The sequence below is a fragment of the Acanthopagrus latus genome, chromosome 12 (assembly GCF_904848185.1).
Source record: "Acanthopagrus latus isolate v.2019 chromosome 12, fAcaLat1.1, whole genome shotgun sequence".
NCBI lineage: Eukaryota > Metazoa > Chordata > Actinopteri > Spariformes > Sparidae > Acanthopagrus > Acanthopagrus latus.
Window position 1 is genome coordinate 4,126,854 of NC_051050.1, and position 19,091 is coordinate 4,145,944.

Here is a 19,091-nt window from a genome sequence, read left to right on the forward strand (position 1 = left end):
TCCTCAAAATCAATCTCAATGTTGTGAAATATTAACATGTTTGGTCATCAAGAAGATATACTGATAAAAGATAAATAAGTTCTGTAAAGTTCAGAGAAGGTTCATTATGGTGCCTTGATCTTCCACACTCGATCCCTCCTGTTGAAGAAATCCTCTGAAAATTGACCATTTTCAAGAACCTCGCTGGCTGGCCAACCCAGGAGTTCAACAATGCTCAGCATCTGGAGATTGAACAGAGAATCACATCAAAATATGCAAGAGGAAGGAAAATATTTTTCTGCGAAGAGCAAATTAATGACCTGCCCATATCTTATTGGCCTGTTAGGTTGGGCAAGAATAAAAAGGGTAAGTCAATCAGAGGCCGAGCAGGGCTGTTCATCCCGGGGAGCTTCTGATCTCTTTGTGACAACATGTTAAAGCTAAGATCTCCAATTGTAGCTAAGGTACAAAGTTCTTTGCACCACTAAACTTTCAATAAATGACAACAACAAAGATAAAGAACAAGAGTGTTTTTCATTCCCTATTGTCTTTAAAATTCCATCTTCACACACTTAATACACATGTGGGACATACATGGAGCAAAACAAGTAAAGACACACAAGTGCAAGTATCTGGCAAATTGTCTGACTATAGTAGATGACTTACTATTTCATATTCAGTTTCTCCTGAGAACTGTTGATAGCCGCTGATCATCTCTAACATGGCACAGCCCAGGGTCCACATATCAATGGCCTCAGAAAACTCACTGCTCAACATCATTTCAGGAGACCTAAATGTGGAAGAGAAACATTACAGGATGTTTACACTGTTATATTTTTGAAAGTGAACACATGCAGATAACATGTTACAGGGAGGAGGCAAACAGCTGCTTCTTCATATTACAGTTTTTTTCAGTCGCTAACAAGCACTCACCCATACTTCTGATACTTTTTCTAAACTCTTAACACAGACTCACACCTACAAAGCACAATTGGCCAAATGGATAATTTTCTTCTCAAAAACACATATTGTTAAATATATACTAACTCTTCATTTCAAAATAGAACACACCTTTCTCTGTACAAACTAACTTTACCAAAACACTGGAAATCTGACCCACAATGACATTATGTTGTCAAAGAATAACACTTGTTTTCACTTCAGAAGGTACATGCAGTCAGTCAAAGTACACCAGGCTTCAAAACACTGGCTATTGTTGATATTACTGCATAGACTTGTGTTTGTTTCAGTTTTACAGATATTTGCATGTAAAACATGCAATACAACATTTCTATACTAAATTTCCTGGTTGGGAACTGTATGTAAAAGCATTCCACTAAAAACCAAATCATTTTTTTATTCATTTACTGTTTACTACAAGAGGTACAGTAGATATAGGTACTGTTTACAGTGGGATAGAACAGAACACTTTTACAGTACTGCTTACAGTAAAGTGAACAAAATATCCATGAAACACAAAAGAACATTCTGAAAAAGAAAAAAAATGCAAAAAGCTCAAAATAATAAAAGCACAACATTTCTAAAGTAATTATCTAATCTCTGCGGTCTTCAGGGTTAGGCCACATGTTTTCATCAACATCGCATCTGATATTATCCAAGGCAATGCACCTGGGATAAAAGCGTTTAGTATGACGGATCCACCCTTGGCAGTTATCAGCTGTGATTTCCCTGCAGCCAGCATCCATGGCTTCAAGGAGGGACATCTGGTCATGTGGCTGATGGTCATAAACCTTCCACCTCCAAGCAGAAAAGAACTCCTCTATGGGGTTGAGGAAAGGTGAATAGGGTGGAAGGAACAGACGCACTAGTCTTGGGTGGGCTTCAAACCATGCTGTAATTGCTTGGGAATGATGGAATGCCACATTGTCCCAGATGATCACAAAGGTCCTCATGTTTTCACCTTCTTGATTCTGCTGTGGGATGAGGTGATGGTGGAGATCATCAAGAAAGGCAAGGAGGCGCTCTGTATTGTAGGGTCCAACCTGACATCTGTGAAGCAGCAATCCTGCGTTTGAAATCGCCGCACACATTGTTATGTTTGCCCCTCTCTGTCCTGGCACATCAGCTGTGGCCCTTTGTCCAATAACATTTCGTCCACGACGACGCCTTTTGGCCAGATTGAATCCCACCTCATCAAGGTAGATGAACTCATGAGGTGCCTGGTTGGCCTCCAATTCCATAACTCTCTGAAACAAAGTTTCAAATGCAAATCATGTCATTACTGTACACCATACTATGCTGTAACCAATTACAGTGCTGTACTGTCTAGGTTACCTGCTTGCAAAGTGCAAAGCTTTTAGAATTGAAGATTGAATTGAATATTCACTATACCTGGATGTATTGTTGCCGTAGCTCTTTGACTCTTTCACTATTCCTCTCAAAGGGAACAGTGTAGAGCTGCTTCATCCGCACTCTGTGTTTGGATAATGTCCGTGCAATTGTTGTGAGGCTGATACTGTCAACATTTTCAAACATGTCATTGTCTTCTACAATCCGAGTTTGCAGTTCATGGAGTTTTATTGCATTATTTGCAACTACCATTTCCACAATGGCAAGCTCTTGATCATTATTGAGGAGCTTTCCTCTTCCCCCAGAGGGAGGAAGACGTTGCATCCTTTAGAGGGACAAAAAATTCTATGTTAGCGTTTCTGTATGGCCTTACTGTATTGACATGTCAAGTGAGAATACAAATAATCCATGTAAAATGCAATACATACCTGTTGGTTTGTCGAAAAATGCGTACAATGGAGGCAACTGTTGACCGCCTCACATTGGGCTGCACTCTTTCACCAGCCTCTCTTAGTGAAAGACCATGGTTGATGACATGGTCAATGATAGTGGCACGAATTTCATCACTGACTACCGTTCTTGTAGCCCTTGGAATGCCACCACCACGCATTCTTATACCCCTACCTTGCCCTCTCCTTGGGCCTGCTCCTACACCTGCCCCCCTCACTACACCTCTCACTGCACCTGCCCCCCTCACTACACCTCTCACTACACCTGCACCTCTCCTTCGTACTCTTCCTCGTCCAGACATTACAATGTTTTTCTTTTTACTGCTTCCAAGAGAAATCACTCCTCAAAGTCCTCCTTTTATAGTTATCAATGCAGCTGAAATCATTGGAATCAGCTGTAGTTGGCCCAATTTACCCCACATAAATCAGCTGTGTGTCAATTATTCAATTGCTAGTTCATTATCAGCTGAGATATATTGTTTTTGAACTTATATCAGTGCAGAAGTAGAGGATTTTATACTGTATCTAAGGTTTGGAGTATTGTTTTTGCTATTGTGGCATGTTGTGTGTTAACATTTGTAAATAATACAAAAACAATCCATAATTTTGTTGGGAGGTCTCGGGTGTCTCTTAAGAAAATGTAAGCATTGTGGAAATGTGTTCACTGACTGCATATTGTGTGAAAACGACATGAAATGTGTGAATGGTATGGCCACAGAAGTCCGATGCTGTGCTAATTGTGTTTAGAGCTTCGAAAATGTGTTAACTGATTGGACAAACGCTTGTTAGTCACTGAAAAAAACTGTAAAAAAGTAAACTACTTACTCACTCCAGTATAATAATAAAAATAGTGTGCCATACCTTAAAATTAGTGCTTGGAGAGTTAAGCCCAGCCTAGCATCTGACCTGGAAATGGCCAGACCGAAATTTAAAGGGACGTAGTCGGTGATTCACCATCATTATGTTGTCCAGTTTGACATCAGTGTGGATCAGCTCGTTCTCCTTCAGTGCCTTAAATTCTGTGGCCATCTGAAAATACAAGGTCGGTAAGAATCTACAAAAGCCAAAAACTGAGTGTTCAGTGCTTTGCTTTTCATCTGATGGCGCTGTGTTCATACCTGTTGGATGATGGTTCTGATGTCACTCAGAAGCATAGGGGCAAAAGCTCTCTTCTTGCAGTAGTCATGAAGGCTTATATCCATTGACTCAAACACAAACGCCTTGCCGGAGCTGGTCTGAAAACAATCAATGAACTTGACAATGTTGTGTTAGTCAAGGTTGAGGCTCTTGATCTTTTTCAGTGTGGAAATCTGGAGACACAGGAAAGTTTGACATGATTTGTAGTTTGCAGTTAGTTTATGTGTTAACATGGGTGGACGCTGGGAAAAATGTTGAGACTGGATGTCTGGAAGAGTGCTGAAAGGCAGAGCTTCATATTGTGGTGCTCCAAACGTAGCGTACAAATAATCACTATATCTTTATGTTAAGGTCATTTAATTACACTAAATAAACTGAATTGCTTTTTCGCACAAGGCTAACCAGGTTACTGCACATTTGACTATACAATATATTTTACAACTGTGAACATTAAAATCAACACATTTTCACACCTCATTCCTGGTACATTCCTCAGAGTCTTTTGGAAACTTTATAGCCACAGTCTGACCGCTTCCAAAATGCCAACATTTCACCACCGTTCCAAAGCAGCCCCCTCCAAGTTTTTTAGGAACTTATAACCGCTTGGAAGTTCAGGGGGGCAAGCAGCAGCGTATTTAGTGGGTGCCATTTCTCTCTTAGACTGCGGAAACAAAACAGGTGAAAAGAAGAAGAAGGAGAAGTTACGTTGAAGGCCCATAACCATGTTTCAGATATCGTGATAAATAGTTTATATTTCTTTTGCTACCATCCACTGGTTTCTTTCTCTTCTTCTATTTATTTCATATTCCACATTTCAGTGATCATCTGATCTGATCTGGTCTGAAGTCTAAGTATAATTAAGGGAATTTCCACTGAATGTTAATGTTGTTTATCCACTTTAACCTGTTAAGGATCACCGTTCCAACATAGGAACACCCTTCACTAAGAGGGGGTGCTCCAAAACTTTGTAAAAATTTTGCTAACAGTTTTAAGCATCAGATCTTAACATGCCGCACACTGTTGGAAAGCTGAGACTGTCGTGATTATTAAAAAAAAAAAACATGAAGAAAAAAGAAAAAGAGAAAAAAGTTATTTCCGGACCATGTAATAGCCTTCTAAGCTCACCATGACACAACATTAGAAAGAGCCCTCTACCACAAGAAGCAAGAATGTTCTGTTTGTATTGCTAAGTTTTTCTACTATTTTTCTAATATTTATATAAAACATTTTTCAAGTTCACTTTGGCTTTTTCTTATCAAAATCCGTAGGCGGAATGGTAAAAATGTTGTTTTCAATGGTTATGTCTCTGTCATTCTATCCCAGAATAAGCAGCATCAAATCAAGAAACAAGCAAGAAACCCCAGGGTCTTACCTTTCATTTGAGATTATGGTTTCTAGGTAAGGAGGTTCTCAAGTTATAAGCCTTTGAACCTCAGCAGGCGCTCTTGGAAACCGAAAGTCCCAAGCAAAACGCACAGACATGCCTTAGGAAAAAATGTGAGAAAAATACATTTCTTAGTCTTTTAACTTCAAATTTTGAGAGTAGCAAGCTGAGACCTGTGGCTATGGCCTAATTGTATCTGCTGTGTCCATAGACATACCTGAACCCTTATATCTTAGTCAGTTTAATGACATTTGAACTGGAGGGAAACCAAAACCTGTGTTCCAACCTCTGCAACTCTGTGTCAGTATGTCATAGAATCACACTTATACTTCTAAAAAAAACTCGAGGGTTTTACCTTTCCAATGGTACCAAGCACATCCCTGAGTCTCAAACTATGTGGGAGCTGTCATGCTTTTAATTCCGGTATGTCGTTTTGAAAAAAAACAAAAAAAACAAAACATAACAAAAAACTTAAAATGGCGGCGTTCACTAACAGGTTAAATAATCATACAGATTCTCCCTCTGAGCTGTGATTGCCTGCAAATAACTAAACTGTCCTAAATATTGTCAATTCATCTCAACTTTGTTACTCCTGAAACAGAAAAGGAGTTACTCACCTGTATCACAATGGTTGAAGACTATTAATTTCTCTAGTTCAGCTCTGGAGATATGCAAGACTGCTAAAAGCTAAACATCTGTTAAGAATGCTGTCATTTATAAGTGCCCCACATGGCAACTGTTGCTTTGATCCCCAACACACGCACTGGAAAACCACCCTTCAAAGGCGCGCGCGCACACATGCACACCCTTTCTCCCTCAGTACCCATCTGCAGTCAAGATGGCCGACAAGGGCGCCACCATATATCCAATCCATACCAGAAGTCCCAAGCGGAAGTTAGTTAATTGCCGAGCTAAAACCAAAATAAAAGCTGCCATATATCAAATCCATACCGGAAGTCTCTAGTGGAAGTCAATCACCAAAATAAAGGCTTAAAAACACGTACATTTACACCTTAGACTGTACGGTTTACACAGGGGCGCCACCAGGGATTTTGGGCCCCATAAAAAGAAATCTAATCGGGCCCTTGTATAAGATGGCAAAAAGCTGATGCCGTTTTATATAAAACTATGCATTTTAATGACATTTTTTACTATCATTCCCATATTTGTGAAAAGAACAACATGACAGTTACTTGGTTACTGTGCACTGTCTCCCTTGTAGTCCTGCATGCAGGTCTAATTTATCTCCACAGCTGAAGACTCACAGGTGGTGCCTTTGGATTTGGGATGAAAAAATACATATATGAGGCTATATGGTTGTTGCTATTTAATCCTCTGATTTCCAGAAAATCTAAACATTTCTCTGATTGTACTGAGAGCTGTATTGAGTCACACAGTCTGCATGCAGCAGTAATGTTCTCCTTTGCTCCAACTGCAGAGCAGGTGAGAGTCCCAATCTACTGACCAAATATTGTAGTGATAGCTGAATTTCAACTATGTTATACACACACACACACACGCTCTTTTTATTTCAGAACTGTTTTTTTATACATGAAAATCATTCTGAAATAAATATGGATTATAGGCTATTTTCATTTTATAACTCTCTTTTAACCCTGACATAACCGTCTTCTAAAGGCCGTCACGGGCTCAGTTTTTAAGATTTATTTAAGCCATAAGCATCATAGAAATACTGGTATTGAAATTAATCCTCTGATCTCAAACATGTCATGCTAGCTTACTGGGAAAGGAGCTAAGATATAGCTCCAAATTTTACCTGTTTTTACCGTAAGGTCCGCGACCTCAATGTCAACTGTTCTTAAACTGCGCTAGCTGTGAACTGTGCTCACCTTTCTTTTGAAAGAAATGTGTGAGGAGTTGTCTTCCCTCTCCTTGCTTTCTGCCCCTTTCTGCCTTTTCCTTTCGTTTAAGACTCCCTGAATTTGCTTTCTTGGGTAAAGACATGTTGATGACCAGCGGCCTCTCCGCTCGTTAACCTGTTGAGAGACGAATCTTCCCGCTCCTGCAGCTGCAAGGGTGGACTGAACCATTATGTATTGTGAGGGGGGAGAGGCGCCTCAGACAGCCTCCACTGTTTTTTTTCATACAGAATAAAGTCTCTCATCTGATTTATTCTGCCAATTTTAAGTTAGTTATGACACTTATTACTTATTAAGCATTTTGCTCACAAGTTAGTTAGAAGCTAATAATAATTACTAATTCATAATGTTAACATTTCATGGATTTAGCTTAAATATCAACTTCATGAAAACAAATGTGAATATTATGTTTGTGTGGTGGTGGTGGTAGGGGGCTTCACTCACTCACTCACTCGCTTACACACACACACACACACACACACACACACACACACACACACACACACACCACACACACAATTGGACTGAAGAAAAACTAAGATTAAATAAACTGAATTATCAAATTACAGAATTAATAAAACGGTCAAAACAAATGTCATACTTACTATCACATTAGTATATGGTAAATATGATTTTTTATTCATTAATGTTTCATCAATTTACAATTAATTTTGATTGTAAATATTAATATTACGGTTTTTAAACGTGAATACAATGTTTGTGTGTGTGTGTATGTGGGGGGCTGCTCACACATATCATTCACGTTAGAACTGAAAAATCATAAGGCCAACACTGTAAATCATTGGTAGTAATACAATGTAAGGGCTATATTGCCCAGATATTATACAGGATCTTGTTTGCAGGAAGCTGCCATGCTCTCCCTGTCTTTCACATATATGGCCGAGTCTGGCCACCAGAGGATGCCTTCATTAAACACTGTACAGACTACCCACACATTGTTTGCTCAAAAGCATAGTCAAGAAGCTTAGCTAAAAACATCAGTCCTACTGGTCGTCTCCTCACCTACCAGGGATCTTCAGGTATGAAGGGGCATCGTGAGCAACACAGTGGCCCCAGACAAGTGTGACTGCAACAGAACGGGGAGTTCCTGGGTCTGGAGATGTGTTCATTTTCATGTGTAACTATAAAATGACTGTAATAATTAGACTTTCCTATTGACATAGTGACATTTTATTTTTTGACAACATTTTATTGTTCCAGAGTAGAAAAGCAAACATCCATCTCACATCTCATCACATGTTGCTGTCCCCATGTCTTGCGCTGCACATGCACCGGAACACTCAATCCTCTGGAAGTTTTTCTGACGGTCAAGAGGCCTTTACTTTGGTCAACGGATGTACTTTGTAAGTGACACTGTGATGTAGTGTCTTTTACTTGGCCATGTTTTCTTTGGATATGTAAAAACAAATTCCTCTTGTACAAAACCAATGGGCAGTGCGGGCACCTCACATGGGTTGGTGGCACATCCTGTGTTACTTCTTCCTTTGGAGCAATGGGGTCCTCTAACGTTGGAGCTGGGGTTGACTGAGATAGATCTGGGTTCTTTAGGGATGCTGTTTGTGTGTAGGAATGGTCAATTTTGACAACAGACACAGAAGGTGGGAGTGTGTATGAATGTTCCACACTCATTGATGATAAAACAGTAGGGTGGGTCTCTGGTGAGGGCGGCTGAGAAGGTCGAGCCGAGGTGAGCTTGGCCATGTCACATTTATTTTTGCACTGTATAAGATGGGGCAGAATGGTATCTTTCCGGATTATTGTAGTTCCACAAAATGGACAGTGAAAATGGCCTCCATCTCTGCAGGGCAGATTGCATCTGCAGATGATCTTTTCTAAAAAGGGAGAGTAATTTGTCTTAAAAACCATACAGTACCTGAGAGACAAATACTTAACATCCTATACAGTACTTAGAAATGTATTTTTCCTTACTTTAAACAGTTATGTATACTTCAAAAAGTGAAACAACTCCACTGACTGCTCTTGAAAGTAAATTGCTTTCTGTGCCACAATTTATCCACAGACCTTGAAGGAGTGCAACCCAGTGTAACACTGGTTACAATATGCCCTTAGACATGCAAAAACACAAGGATCATTCAAAATTATATGTAAAGGCATATGATCTCAAAAAGATACTTGATGAACATACCCTTGAAATGCACTGAGTTTTTAATGTAAATAACTAAAATGTACACAATTTGAATAGAAATTACCTTACATTTATTGAGGTGACAAACACATTTCCTCAGGACTGTACCGTACAGTACATTAAAGAGCACCAAAAACATTTTGAGACATATCTTTTGTGTTTTTATGGGTTTCATTGAATAAAAACACGAGCAGCTCTCAGGCAGATCCTGTAAATGTTTGCATACCAAAATTGTTCTGAAAAATTTAAGTGCCTTTTTTAGAACCCTCAAGAAATAAAGTCTCTGCTGTCATCTGCAAATTTGACCACTAGTTGCTGTGGTGTGTGGGGGTGCTGTCATGTGTGTGCAGGGTGTAGAGCAGGGGGCTCAGCACACAGCCCTGTGGGGAGCCCGTGCTGATGCTGAGAGCCGTGGAAAAGTGAGAGCCTGCTCCAGACCAGGCCTACAGCCAGGCTCAGATTAATCCTAGAGATTCACCTGTATTTCCAGTGTCAATCCTGTGAGGAATTAATGTGTTTTACAGCATGTCAATGGTCTTTCTAAGTATGTTGTATCATTTTAATAATCCTGAATTAAAATATTATATATATTGTCATTTTTCATTTCATTTAAATCCATTGGCTGTTTGTAATTGCAACAGTCTTTTTATATTGATTCAAGTAGTAGTATTATTACTTGGGCCAAGTGTTATATTGCTATGCTAATGAAGACTGCTTGTCAAATTGCCATCAGACGTTTCATAAATATGTTTTATTGCAGTAATTCTGATTACAAAACACAGCTGATGAAGTTGCAATGGTGTTTTCTATGAAATCTGTGACGAGGGCAATATAGTATATAGGTCCAGCTCCCATTCACCTGTTCCCTCTTCATAATGGCTTGCTCTTTTTTGGAGGATGTACTGGATGAGGAAGCCCTAATCCTCAGACGAGCATTTAGGCCTGAAAGAGTCTTCCGGGACAGGTCAGACTCATTGGCCTTTGGCGATGACTATCTCATAGAGAGATACAGATTCTCAGGTGATGGACTGAGATATATACACTATATTACCAAAAGTATTCGCTCACCCATTCAAATGATCAGAATCAGGTGTTCTAATCACTTGGCCTGGCCCCAGGTGTATAAATTCAAGCACTCAGGCATGCAGACTGTGAAACAAGACATTTGTGAAAGAATGGGCCGCTCTCAGGAGCTCAGTGAATTCCAGCGTGGAACTGTCATAGGATGCCACTTGTGCAACAAATCCAGTCGTGAAATTTCCTCGCTCCTAAATATTCCACAGTCAACTGTCAGCTCTATTATAACAAAATGGAAGCGTTTGGGAACAACAGCAACTCAGCCACGAAGTGGTAGGCCACGTAAAGTGACGGAGAGGGGTCAGCGGATGCTGAAGCGCATAGTGCAAAGAGGTCGCCGACTTTCTGCACAGTCAATTGCTAGAGAGCTACAAACTTCATGTGACCTTCAGATTAGCCCAAGTACAGTACGCAGAGAGCTTCATGGAATGGGTTTCCATGGCCGAGCAGCTGCAGCCAAGCCACACATCACCAAGTGCAATGCAAGGCGTCGGATGCAATGGTGTAAAGCACGCCGTCACTGGCCTCTAGAGCAGTGGAGACGCGTTCTCTGGAGTGATGAATCACACTTTTCCATCTGGCAATCTGATGGACGAGTCTGGGTTTGGAGGTTGCCAGGAGAACGGTAGATTTCAGATTGCATTGTGCCAACTGTGAAATTTGGTGGAGGAGGAATTATGGTATGGGGTTGTTTTTCAGGAGCTGGGCTTGGCCCCTTAGTTCCAGTGAAAGGAACATTGAATGCTTCAGGATACCAAAACATTTTGGACAATTCCATGCTCCCAACCTTGTGGGAACAGTTTGGAGCGGGCCCCTTCCTCTTCCAACATGACTGTGCACCAGTGCACAAAGCAAGGTCCATAAAGACGTGGATGACAGAGTCTGGTGTGGATGAACTTGACTGGCCTGCACAGAGTCCTGACCTGAACCCGATAGAACACCTTTGGGATGAATTAGAGCGGAGACTGAGAGCCAGGCCTTCTCGACCAACATCAGTGTGTGACCTCACTAATGCGCTTTTGGAAGAATGGTCAAAAATTCCTATAAACACTCTCCTCAACCTTGTGGACAGTCTTCCCAGAAGAGTTGAAGCTGTAATAGCTGCAAAAGGTGGACCGACATCATATTGAATTCTATGAGTTAGGAATGGGATGGCACTTCAGTTCATAGAATGAGTAAAGGCAGGTGAGCGAATACTTTTGGTAATATAGTGTATGTAGGCTGCTGAGTCCAAAAATACAGCACAAGATTGCACAAAGCCATGCTCTCACTGTGCCACAGATGGTCTGTATTACGTTGAGATTCCTTGCAAGTTGGAGCTTCCTTTATTCTGTTGGGGATTCAGAGAACCTCAATAAAGCAACCATTTGGCGCACAATAAGACGTGTTTGTCTGGCGCTGAAGTCATTTATCAACATATTCATCACCTTCCCTACCCTCCACATCAAGGAGGAGTTTTACAAGACTGCAGGTAACCTCAATTTCGACATGCAACCATTAGTTTCTACTTTGATCAGTCACAGTAGGATACTCACTATTTTTTGTTACAGCTTTCCACAACATCATTGGTGCAGTGGATTGCACACACATCAGGATCAGACGCCCCTCAGCAGAACATGAGGGAGATTACATTAACAGGAAATCCTTCCACAGCATCAGTGTTCAGGTAAGAGTGATTTGTGGTTACTATGACCTACATACATTAATTTTGTGCATTAAATGACCTTGGTAGGTTACAGCTTCACATTTCAGATGATCTATGATGCCGACTGCCTTGTCAGCAATTTAGAGGCAAAGTGTCCTGGCTCAGTGCATGACTCCAGAGTCTTTCGGGCTTGTCCAATTTACGAGAGACTTTCACAAGGTAAGCCAAACATTTTGTTTGTACCGTAAGCACCTTGGACATCATGAGTGTTTAACTCTGCCGTGTAGTTTTCTAAATGACATCTTGCATTATTAGGCGAATTCTCTGGTGTGCTGCTGGGAGACAAAGGCTATGCCTGCGAGTCATTCCTCTTGACTCCCCTTGCGGAGCCCCAAACCCCACCACAGCAGGCCTACGACCATGTACACAGCAAGACAAGGGCTCGAATCGAGATGACCTTTGGCCTTCTGAAATCTCACTTTCAGTGCCTGCACCACCTGAGGGTTTCCCCGGACAGGGCCTGTGATGTCATTGCTGCATAACATTGCAGGCCTAAGAAAGGAGAAGCCCCCCCGATTGGCTGTTGATGTTGACTGGGAAATTGCAGACTCGTCAGGGAGCAATATATTGCAAGTTGTTTCACTTAATTTTTGGATTTAGCCTATGTGTGTGCGCATTTCATTTAGCATTGGTGGTTATTTTAAATTCTAAAGGGAGGACACCACAATCTTTTCTAATTGATTTTTTTTTTATTGGCATTGTCATTTTTCTTGGTTGCTTGGATCCTGGAATAGAGAGAGCAAAAGCAACAAAGATTAAAACTGTATTGCAGTTATGGTTACTGTGTGCACTGAAATACTCACTCCTCTTTCTAGTTTCTTGATTTCTAGGTCCAGTCTCCTCAGTGTTTGGCGATTAAACTCAAGCTCCAGTTCCATTTCTTGGAGCTTTCTCTTCTTTAATTTGATTTTAATGTCTGCTAGCTCTATCTGTTTCTCCAGGTGCTTAGCATACAGTTTTCTGACAGTTTGTGAAGTCTGCAAAAGAAATGTCAATCAGCACAGCAGGATTTATGCATAATGTAGATTTACTTTAGCCAATACTCACAATGTTACCAGGCTGCTTAGGGGACTGTGCAGCATCTGGGTCCTGTTACACATATATTTTCTATTAGCACCACATCACTGACTTCATATCCTTTATGGACTAAATAAGCAGGATATTCCCATAAAACTGACATACCTCAAGCCTTCTGGAGTCCAGTGACACAGTCTTCTCATCTTCAGAAGTGCATTCTGCAGCTGCAGAGGTGCCTTCCCCCTGCCACATGTAATGAGAGAGCTTGGATTAAGATTTCACAGGACATACCACACCTGTGATTTCAATGTACTAACAAGATCATCTTCTAGTGGCTCCAAAAGTGTTACTGTGTTCCCAGACACTGTTAGGAAATCCAAAGTCAGACAGTATAATATATTTATTTGATTGTGTACCATGTGCAGTATGTACCTTGTATGAAGCGGACAGTTTCTGTGGCTGGGACAGAGTCGGTTACCGTCCTTCCCTGGATCCCCTCCATCACTGGCCTCCCCTCTGCTGGGGTCATATCTTGGCTTGGGCTGCCCTCTGTGCCACTTCTATAGTTTTTTTTTTTTTAACTGCTACAATCATACAGACATTCAACATGTCAGCAGACACCTCATCTATTCACCCCATTTGTTCAGTGTTATCTACTTTAAAGTGCCAGCAGCATATGCACAAGAGTGATTGACACTTCTCAGACACTCAGCTCTGATTGGTTGTATTTAGCTGGGAGCGGTCGATTCTTGCAAGCCAACTTACAGCCACAGGATGGAGCCACAGACAAGGGATTTTTATACAGCTGACCTGTATCTTATTCTACTGTCAGTTCATAATGACAGTTTTAGCAAATATACCCAAAACATAGTTACAGATTATAGCTTCAGTAATCTCTATTGGGACTTTCAAAGTACGAAGTCCTATATATATATATATATATATATATATATATATATATATATATATATATATATATATATATATATATATATATATATATATATATATATAATTCATTAAGTATTTCAGAGTATCTTAGGTTATCTAATGTTGTTTGATACTAACATAAAGTAAGCAACAAATCTACAGGATTTTTCAGGAGCTTAAATGTTCTTGCTTTACGTCCTTAAATTGATTCCACATTGTAAACAATTCTTCTTAAAAAAATCTTGAAAAAAGAAAATAATTAGCTTTATTTACATGGCTTATAATTCACTTTCGTGACGAACCAAAAGGCTCTCCACAACTGACTGAAAAGGAACAAACATACAAACACTGAAATAAAACGACCACCTGCTCTAATTAACGATCCAATTACACACCTTTACCTGTGCGTCACGTCACCACTGCGTCTACGCGCCCACTTCCGCAGGCAGCCGCCCTGGATGCCGTGAGTTGTTTGTAAGGATCTCTCTCTCTCTCTCTCTCTCTCTCTCTCTCTCTCTCTCTCTCTCTCTCTCTCTCTCTCTCTCTTGTTGTTGTTTGAAGTGTTTGACGTGTCGGACCGGTCCTGCAGGTTTGTGCGGGACAGAGCAGGTGAGGCTGCGGGGGGAAGAAAGGGCGGGGAGCTCTCTACAAGCAGGAAGAAGAGGCAACATGGTGCGGTGACAAAAGCGCCCGGACACCGACTGAGACCAGGGTTCATCTTTTTGATATCACTCTGCAGAGGACACGGGGGTAAGTTTAACACAATACAGAAATGAACCTGTGTGTGTGTGAGGTCAGTGTGTTTTACTTGGAGTTATGAGGCTTCACAGTGTGTGTAATACTACACCGAGCAGATGAGTGCTCCACCTGGGCGGCTCGGCTCGGCTCGGCTCTCCTCTCTTAACAGACTCCGCTGTTGTGAGTTCTGAACGTTCACTTTACAACTTGTGTTGTGGTTCTGGTTCTTAAACCCTCCTCAGTGTCCGGGTTCTGCCTCTGTTTAGAACTTTTGGACTGTTCCCTGTAGTTCAGAAAAAAAAAGTCCTGATAATCTGAAGATTTCCAGGCGTTCCAATTTAATCCTATCAAAGTCCTTTAAACGCCTGAAACTCTTCTGACTCTCTATAGTCACAGTTGAGGGTTAGAGACACTGAAAACAGTGGTTGTATCTCAGGTCATGTAGCCTACAGTAGAATAATAGAGACATCACAGATGATAAAATCTCCAGACAAACTGGGTGCTTCATTGGCTTTGTGTTTGGATTGAGAAAAAGTCTTTAGAAAAGTGTATTCACATCAGCTACAGTAGACTGAATATCAGAAACACTGCTGTTTTCAACAGCGACACAACCCAGGCTGCACCCTCCATGTGGTTATCATGAGGTCCAATCAGCACCTCTCTGAAACAGTTACAACAAGAACCGAATATTCTCACCCTCATGAAAGGAGGTTTACTGTAAGACTGCTGTAGTAGACTTCATTAGTTTTTACTTGATGGGCTAGATACACGTGTTAATGAGTGTACATAAAGGAATGAAAATACTGGACTGATTTACACAAATGTCGCAACCTGGGCCTGATGCGTTTTCGCCCTCTCCTCTTCCCCCTTTTCTCAATCGCATCCCACCCCCTGTACATCTCACCACTGTCTGAGTCTTTCCATTGCATAATCAAGTGTCTCGCCATGATGGCTGAGGGAAACACAAGGATCTGTTACATACAAGACTGAGTTATGCAAATATAAAACTTACTGACATTTTAGAAGACCTCCCTCAGTTTTCCCTTCTAACATCCGTGCCATGAATGGATGTTTGTACAGAGGCTTGGAAAGGGCCATGAAGGCAACTTTCTTCACTCTCTAATATTGGTACGGGCTTTGGCCCCAAACTCCGGTATCAGTTCGGCTACCATATATAATTTCTTTTGGTATTATTATTATTATTATTATTATATAGCAGTTTTTTTTTCATCATACTGTAATATTTATACTTATGTCATAGGCCACTTAGGGAATTTCATTTTTTTTTTCTCTGGTTATAATGCTCTCACACAGCCATCACGAGCTCCCCTGCATGGGCTTGGAATGAAGATTCATCTACTATTGTACAGAAATGCTATTTTTATTATTTGATTCAAGAGAGGAGTTATCTAAGTCGGAGTCCTGCACGGGTGAAAAATAGTGTACTGTGCCGGACACAGATGCGGATTGGATTGGACGCCTGGAGAGGCGGGTCGGGTTTTACGATTGCCATTTTCAAGGCGTCACTTACCATCAGTCATTAGCAACACAAATGATAAGCATTTATATTTCATATGAGCTCATTCTTGCGTGCTTGCACCCTCCCAGAACTCCAATTCCCCACGCTGGCTTACTTTCATTTTTAAAAATTCTGTCCAACCAATTTTCCTTCGGGCGTCGGTATCAATTTATAGCAGGTTGGCTCGGGTACAGAATGTTATTTGTGCTACTGTTGGAAAACGGGTCAGATGCAGTTAAAGTATGGCGGGTTCAGGCAGGTGCGGGTTTGCAAAATAAGATCCGTGCAGGACTCTGATCTAAGTGACCATTTTAATCATCTAGCTAAATATCAAGCTAAATATCCATCATGCTAGTTTAACGTCAAAGACTGTGGTGGAAGACGATGGTAAAATATTTCCTTTCTCCAACACTGGATTTATTTATGCCAACGGTTTTACATGAAATCGGATTATTTTTGTGAACAAACTAGATGTTTCTGATACTCTTCAACTCACCGTACAGTCAGTCATAGGTGACTTTTTTGTCATTTTGTAACTAAATCATGGCTGGAAAGGCAGAAATATTAATCAATGTATGGGAAACACCAAATTTTTAAGGCGTGGCGGTGCGCTACAGTCAATTACATGGAGCAAATACCCTGACTTGACCTTTTCAATACATACAAGAGTGAAGGAAAAAGGAAGCTTGTAAGTATTGAGGTTGGTTGTGAAACACACCCACATGCACTCAGTCATGGCTGGTGTTGTGTGTGAACACAGTGGGCGCTCCTGGAGGCGCATGTCTAACCAGCCATGGATGTTTTTCCATAAACAAGCAGCGAAGCTCTTCTTCTGCAGACGAAGCAAGTTTGAGTCCTTTTGATTAGGGAAATGTTTGTCTCCTTATGGAAATGGTTGACCTTAAAACAAGGGACTGAGAATTTGAATTGTGACTTGGGAGGCAAATGGATTGAAGGTTACGCCGAGGTTGAAGTCTTCATGGCAGCTGTTAGAAATCTGAATGTTTTCCATACAGACGTCACGCCAGGTTCAGGTACTGGCTGTGCTCTGGGCTGTAGCATTTTGTTGTGTCTGCTGGCGTGTAGGTTTGTGTTGTTTCACATGGTGATTTATGCCCTGAACGTGTTACAGTGTTACAACTGTAGCGTGCTTTTGAATTTATCCTTAGATGTATCCTAGTGAGGTAAGATGTCCTTGTAATGTTAGCCCTGAGAAGACAGAGGTGGGTTCGGTGACAGGGAGAACAGAACCATGGTGGTTTAGCTACCAGTATCTGTCCTTCCATTCCATAAATCATCTTGGTTCTGTAAACGGCCTCCACCGAGTCAGCGGCTAACTACTACTTTTCAGTAATAGCATCAACAATTAAAGCTATCTGTCCCAGCTGAGGCAGAGCAGCCTGTAGGACAGCAGGGGGAAACCTGAAAGTATTTATCCATAAAATATGATCCATTTTCACCAAAGTCAGTGAATAAACAGTCACAGCCTGGTCCCCAGCATCAGAAATATTAAGAAACCATTAATGGGCACAGATTTTGTATTCCTCTATCATTATCCAGACGAATGACAAACTCTAAAATGCCATTAAGAAAACCTACAGAATGACTTTTGTCTAATTTGTTGGGGCTGATATTGGTGTATGGGGTGGGATATGCAGCAAAGCAAGTGTGATAAAAACACTTGAACATCCATTTTAACTTTATGGTGACTTTGAATCTACATAGATAAAGCGTCATCATTTTGTAACTGTTCTGTTGACTATCCAGCGTATAGCTACATGACTTGAGCTCCATGTCAGAGGTTTGGATTTCATCTTTCAAATAAATTGACAGAACGAAGAATTTCTGTCCAGATTAAGTTGTTTTGTGTGGTTTCAGGGGAAAATGAAGAAATTATAGAATTTGTAACAAATGGATAGAAAAAGACACCCATCCATCTAAATATAGATCCATAACAACACAAGTGGCACTCGTGTTCAAACCAGACACAACCACCTCTGACAAACCTGTTTCAGTCACCACTCAGACCTACTTGATGTACAGCATAGGCAAATTAGGAGTCAAATCTGATTTGACTTCATAGGGAATTTTGTGTGTGTGTGTGATGGAGGAGGACTGCATGATTTTTCTTTGTAAAAGATCATGTTATTATTTCTGCTGATGTAAAACCTAATGACCGTGGCTTTAAACTCACATGAAAAGCCATAAAAAAGACACAGAAAAAATCCTGAGAACATCCTCATCATCCAAAGAGGAGTTGAACTTTGTCTCTGGCAGTATTAGTGCCATGCTCAGAGGGTCTGGCAGTGTGGGGGGGGGCTCACATGTTACAATAGCTGCTGGTGTCTCTGTGGACTGGCTGTCTGTTCAGGGATTCACTGTCTGGACTCCAGCTGTGAGTAAAAGACTGAAGAATCTCAATTTACACTCAACTGATTAACCCTCATTAGGCTCCATTAATAGTCAACACACATGCGCACACACACTGTAAACGTATACTTTTACATTTATGTTTTGGAGATGATCAGCCAAGTGAGCTGCTCGGAGGGAAGTAGAAGGTGATGCAGGTATGTGCAGAGAGTGGTGGATAGTTTGTGGTTTGTGCTCCTTTACATGCACAGTCACCGTATTACTTGGCAGTCCAGCGGAGAACAGGAAGCAATTGTTTCTTTTTGTTTTCCACCTGTTCGTTCCAGAGACAGCCCAAAAAGATTCCCCTCAGGTGCTGCAGAAACCCGACTCTGCCTCGATCTGACTGATAGCATCAGTTCAAGCCGGGACGCTCAGTGACCGACAAAC

The 19,091-nt window shown here is 41.1% G+C and overlaps 3 protein-coding genes and 1 long non-coding RNA gene across 7 annotated transcripts in view; 2 read left to right on the plus strand and 2 right to left on the minus strand.

Annotated features, from left to right (window-relative positions):
• Positions 1 to 885: 885 nt before the first annotated feature.
• LOC119030505 lies at positions 886 to 3,536 on the minus strand. Of its 2 annotated transcripts, none has more exons than XM_037118167.1 (3): positions 2,992 to 3,536; positions 2,332 to 2,961; positions 886 to 2,186 (listed from the first exon to the last, which is right to left on the minus strand). In XM_037118167.1, the coding sequence occupies exons 2-3, from the start codon at positions 2,611 to 2,613 to the stop codon at positions 1,533 to 1,535; spliced, it is 936 nt and encodes a 311-aa protein (XP_036974062.1). In that variant the 5' UTR covers positions 2,614 to 2,961; positions 2,992 to 3,536; the 3' UTR covers positions 886 to 1,532. The 2 variants fall into 2 exon arrangements, with proteins under 2 accessions (XP_036974062.1, XP_036974063.1); XM_037118168.1 differs by having other exon boundaries at positions 2,332 to 2,943; positions 2,974 to 3,536.
• Positions 3,537 to 10,181: 6,645 nt separating this feature from the next.
• On the plus strand, positions 10,182 to 12,768 carry LOC119030202 (putative nuclease HARBI1). Its single transcript, XM_037117619.1, has 5 exons — positions 10,182 to 10,344; positions 11,597 to 11,854; positions 11,934 to 12,049; positions 12,136 to 12,247; positions 12,344 to 12,768. The coding sequence occupies exons 1-5, from the start codon at positions 10,182 to 10,184 to the stop codon at positions 12,568 to 12,570; spliced, it is 876 nt and encodes a 291-aa protein (XP_036973514.1). The 3' UTR covers positions 12,571 to 12,768.
• Positions 12,769 to 12,772: 4 nt separating this feature from the next.
• Positions 12,773 to 14,545, minus strand: LOC119030203. 2 transcript variants are annotated; one of them, XR_005078202.1, is made up of 6 exons: positions 14,431 to 14,545; positions 13,538 to 13,689; positions 13,271 to 13,348; positions 13,136 to 13,177; positions 12,892 to 13,065; positions 12,773 to 12,813 (listed from the first exon to the last, which is right to left on the minus strand). It is a non-coding gene; the product is annotated as an uncharacterized LOC119030203 (long non-coding RNA). The 2 variants fall into 2 exon arrangements; XR_005078203.1 differs by having other exon boundaries at positions 14,437 to 14,540.
• Positions 14,384 to 19,091, plus strand: part of atp8b1 (ATPase phospholipid transporting 8B1) — a 33,859-nt gene continuing 29,151 nt past the window's right edge. The window contains exons 1-2 of one of the 2 annotated variants that reach the window (XM_037117617.1): positions 14,384 to 14,509; positions 14,625 to 14,785. The gene's annotated coding sequence lies outside the window, so the exon portion shown is untranslated. The remainder of the gene's footprint in view (positions 14,510 to 14,624; positions 14,786 to 19,091) is intronic. The other variant, XM_037117618.1, reaches the window with a different exon arrangement.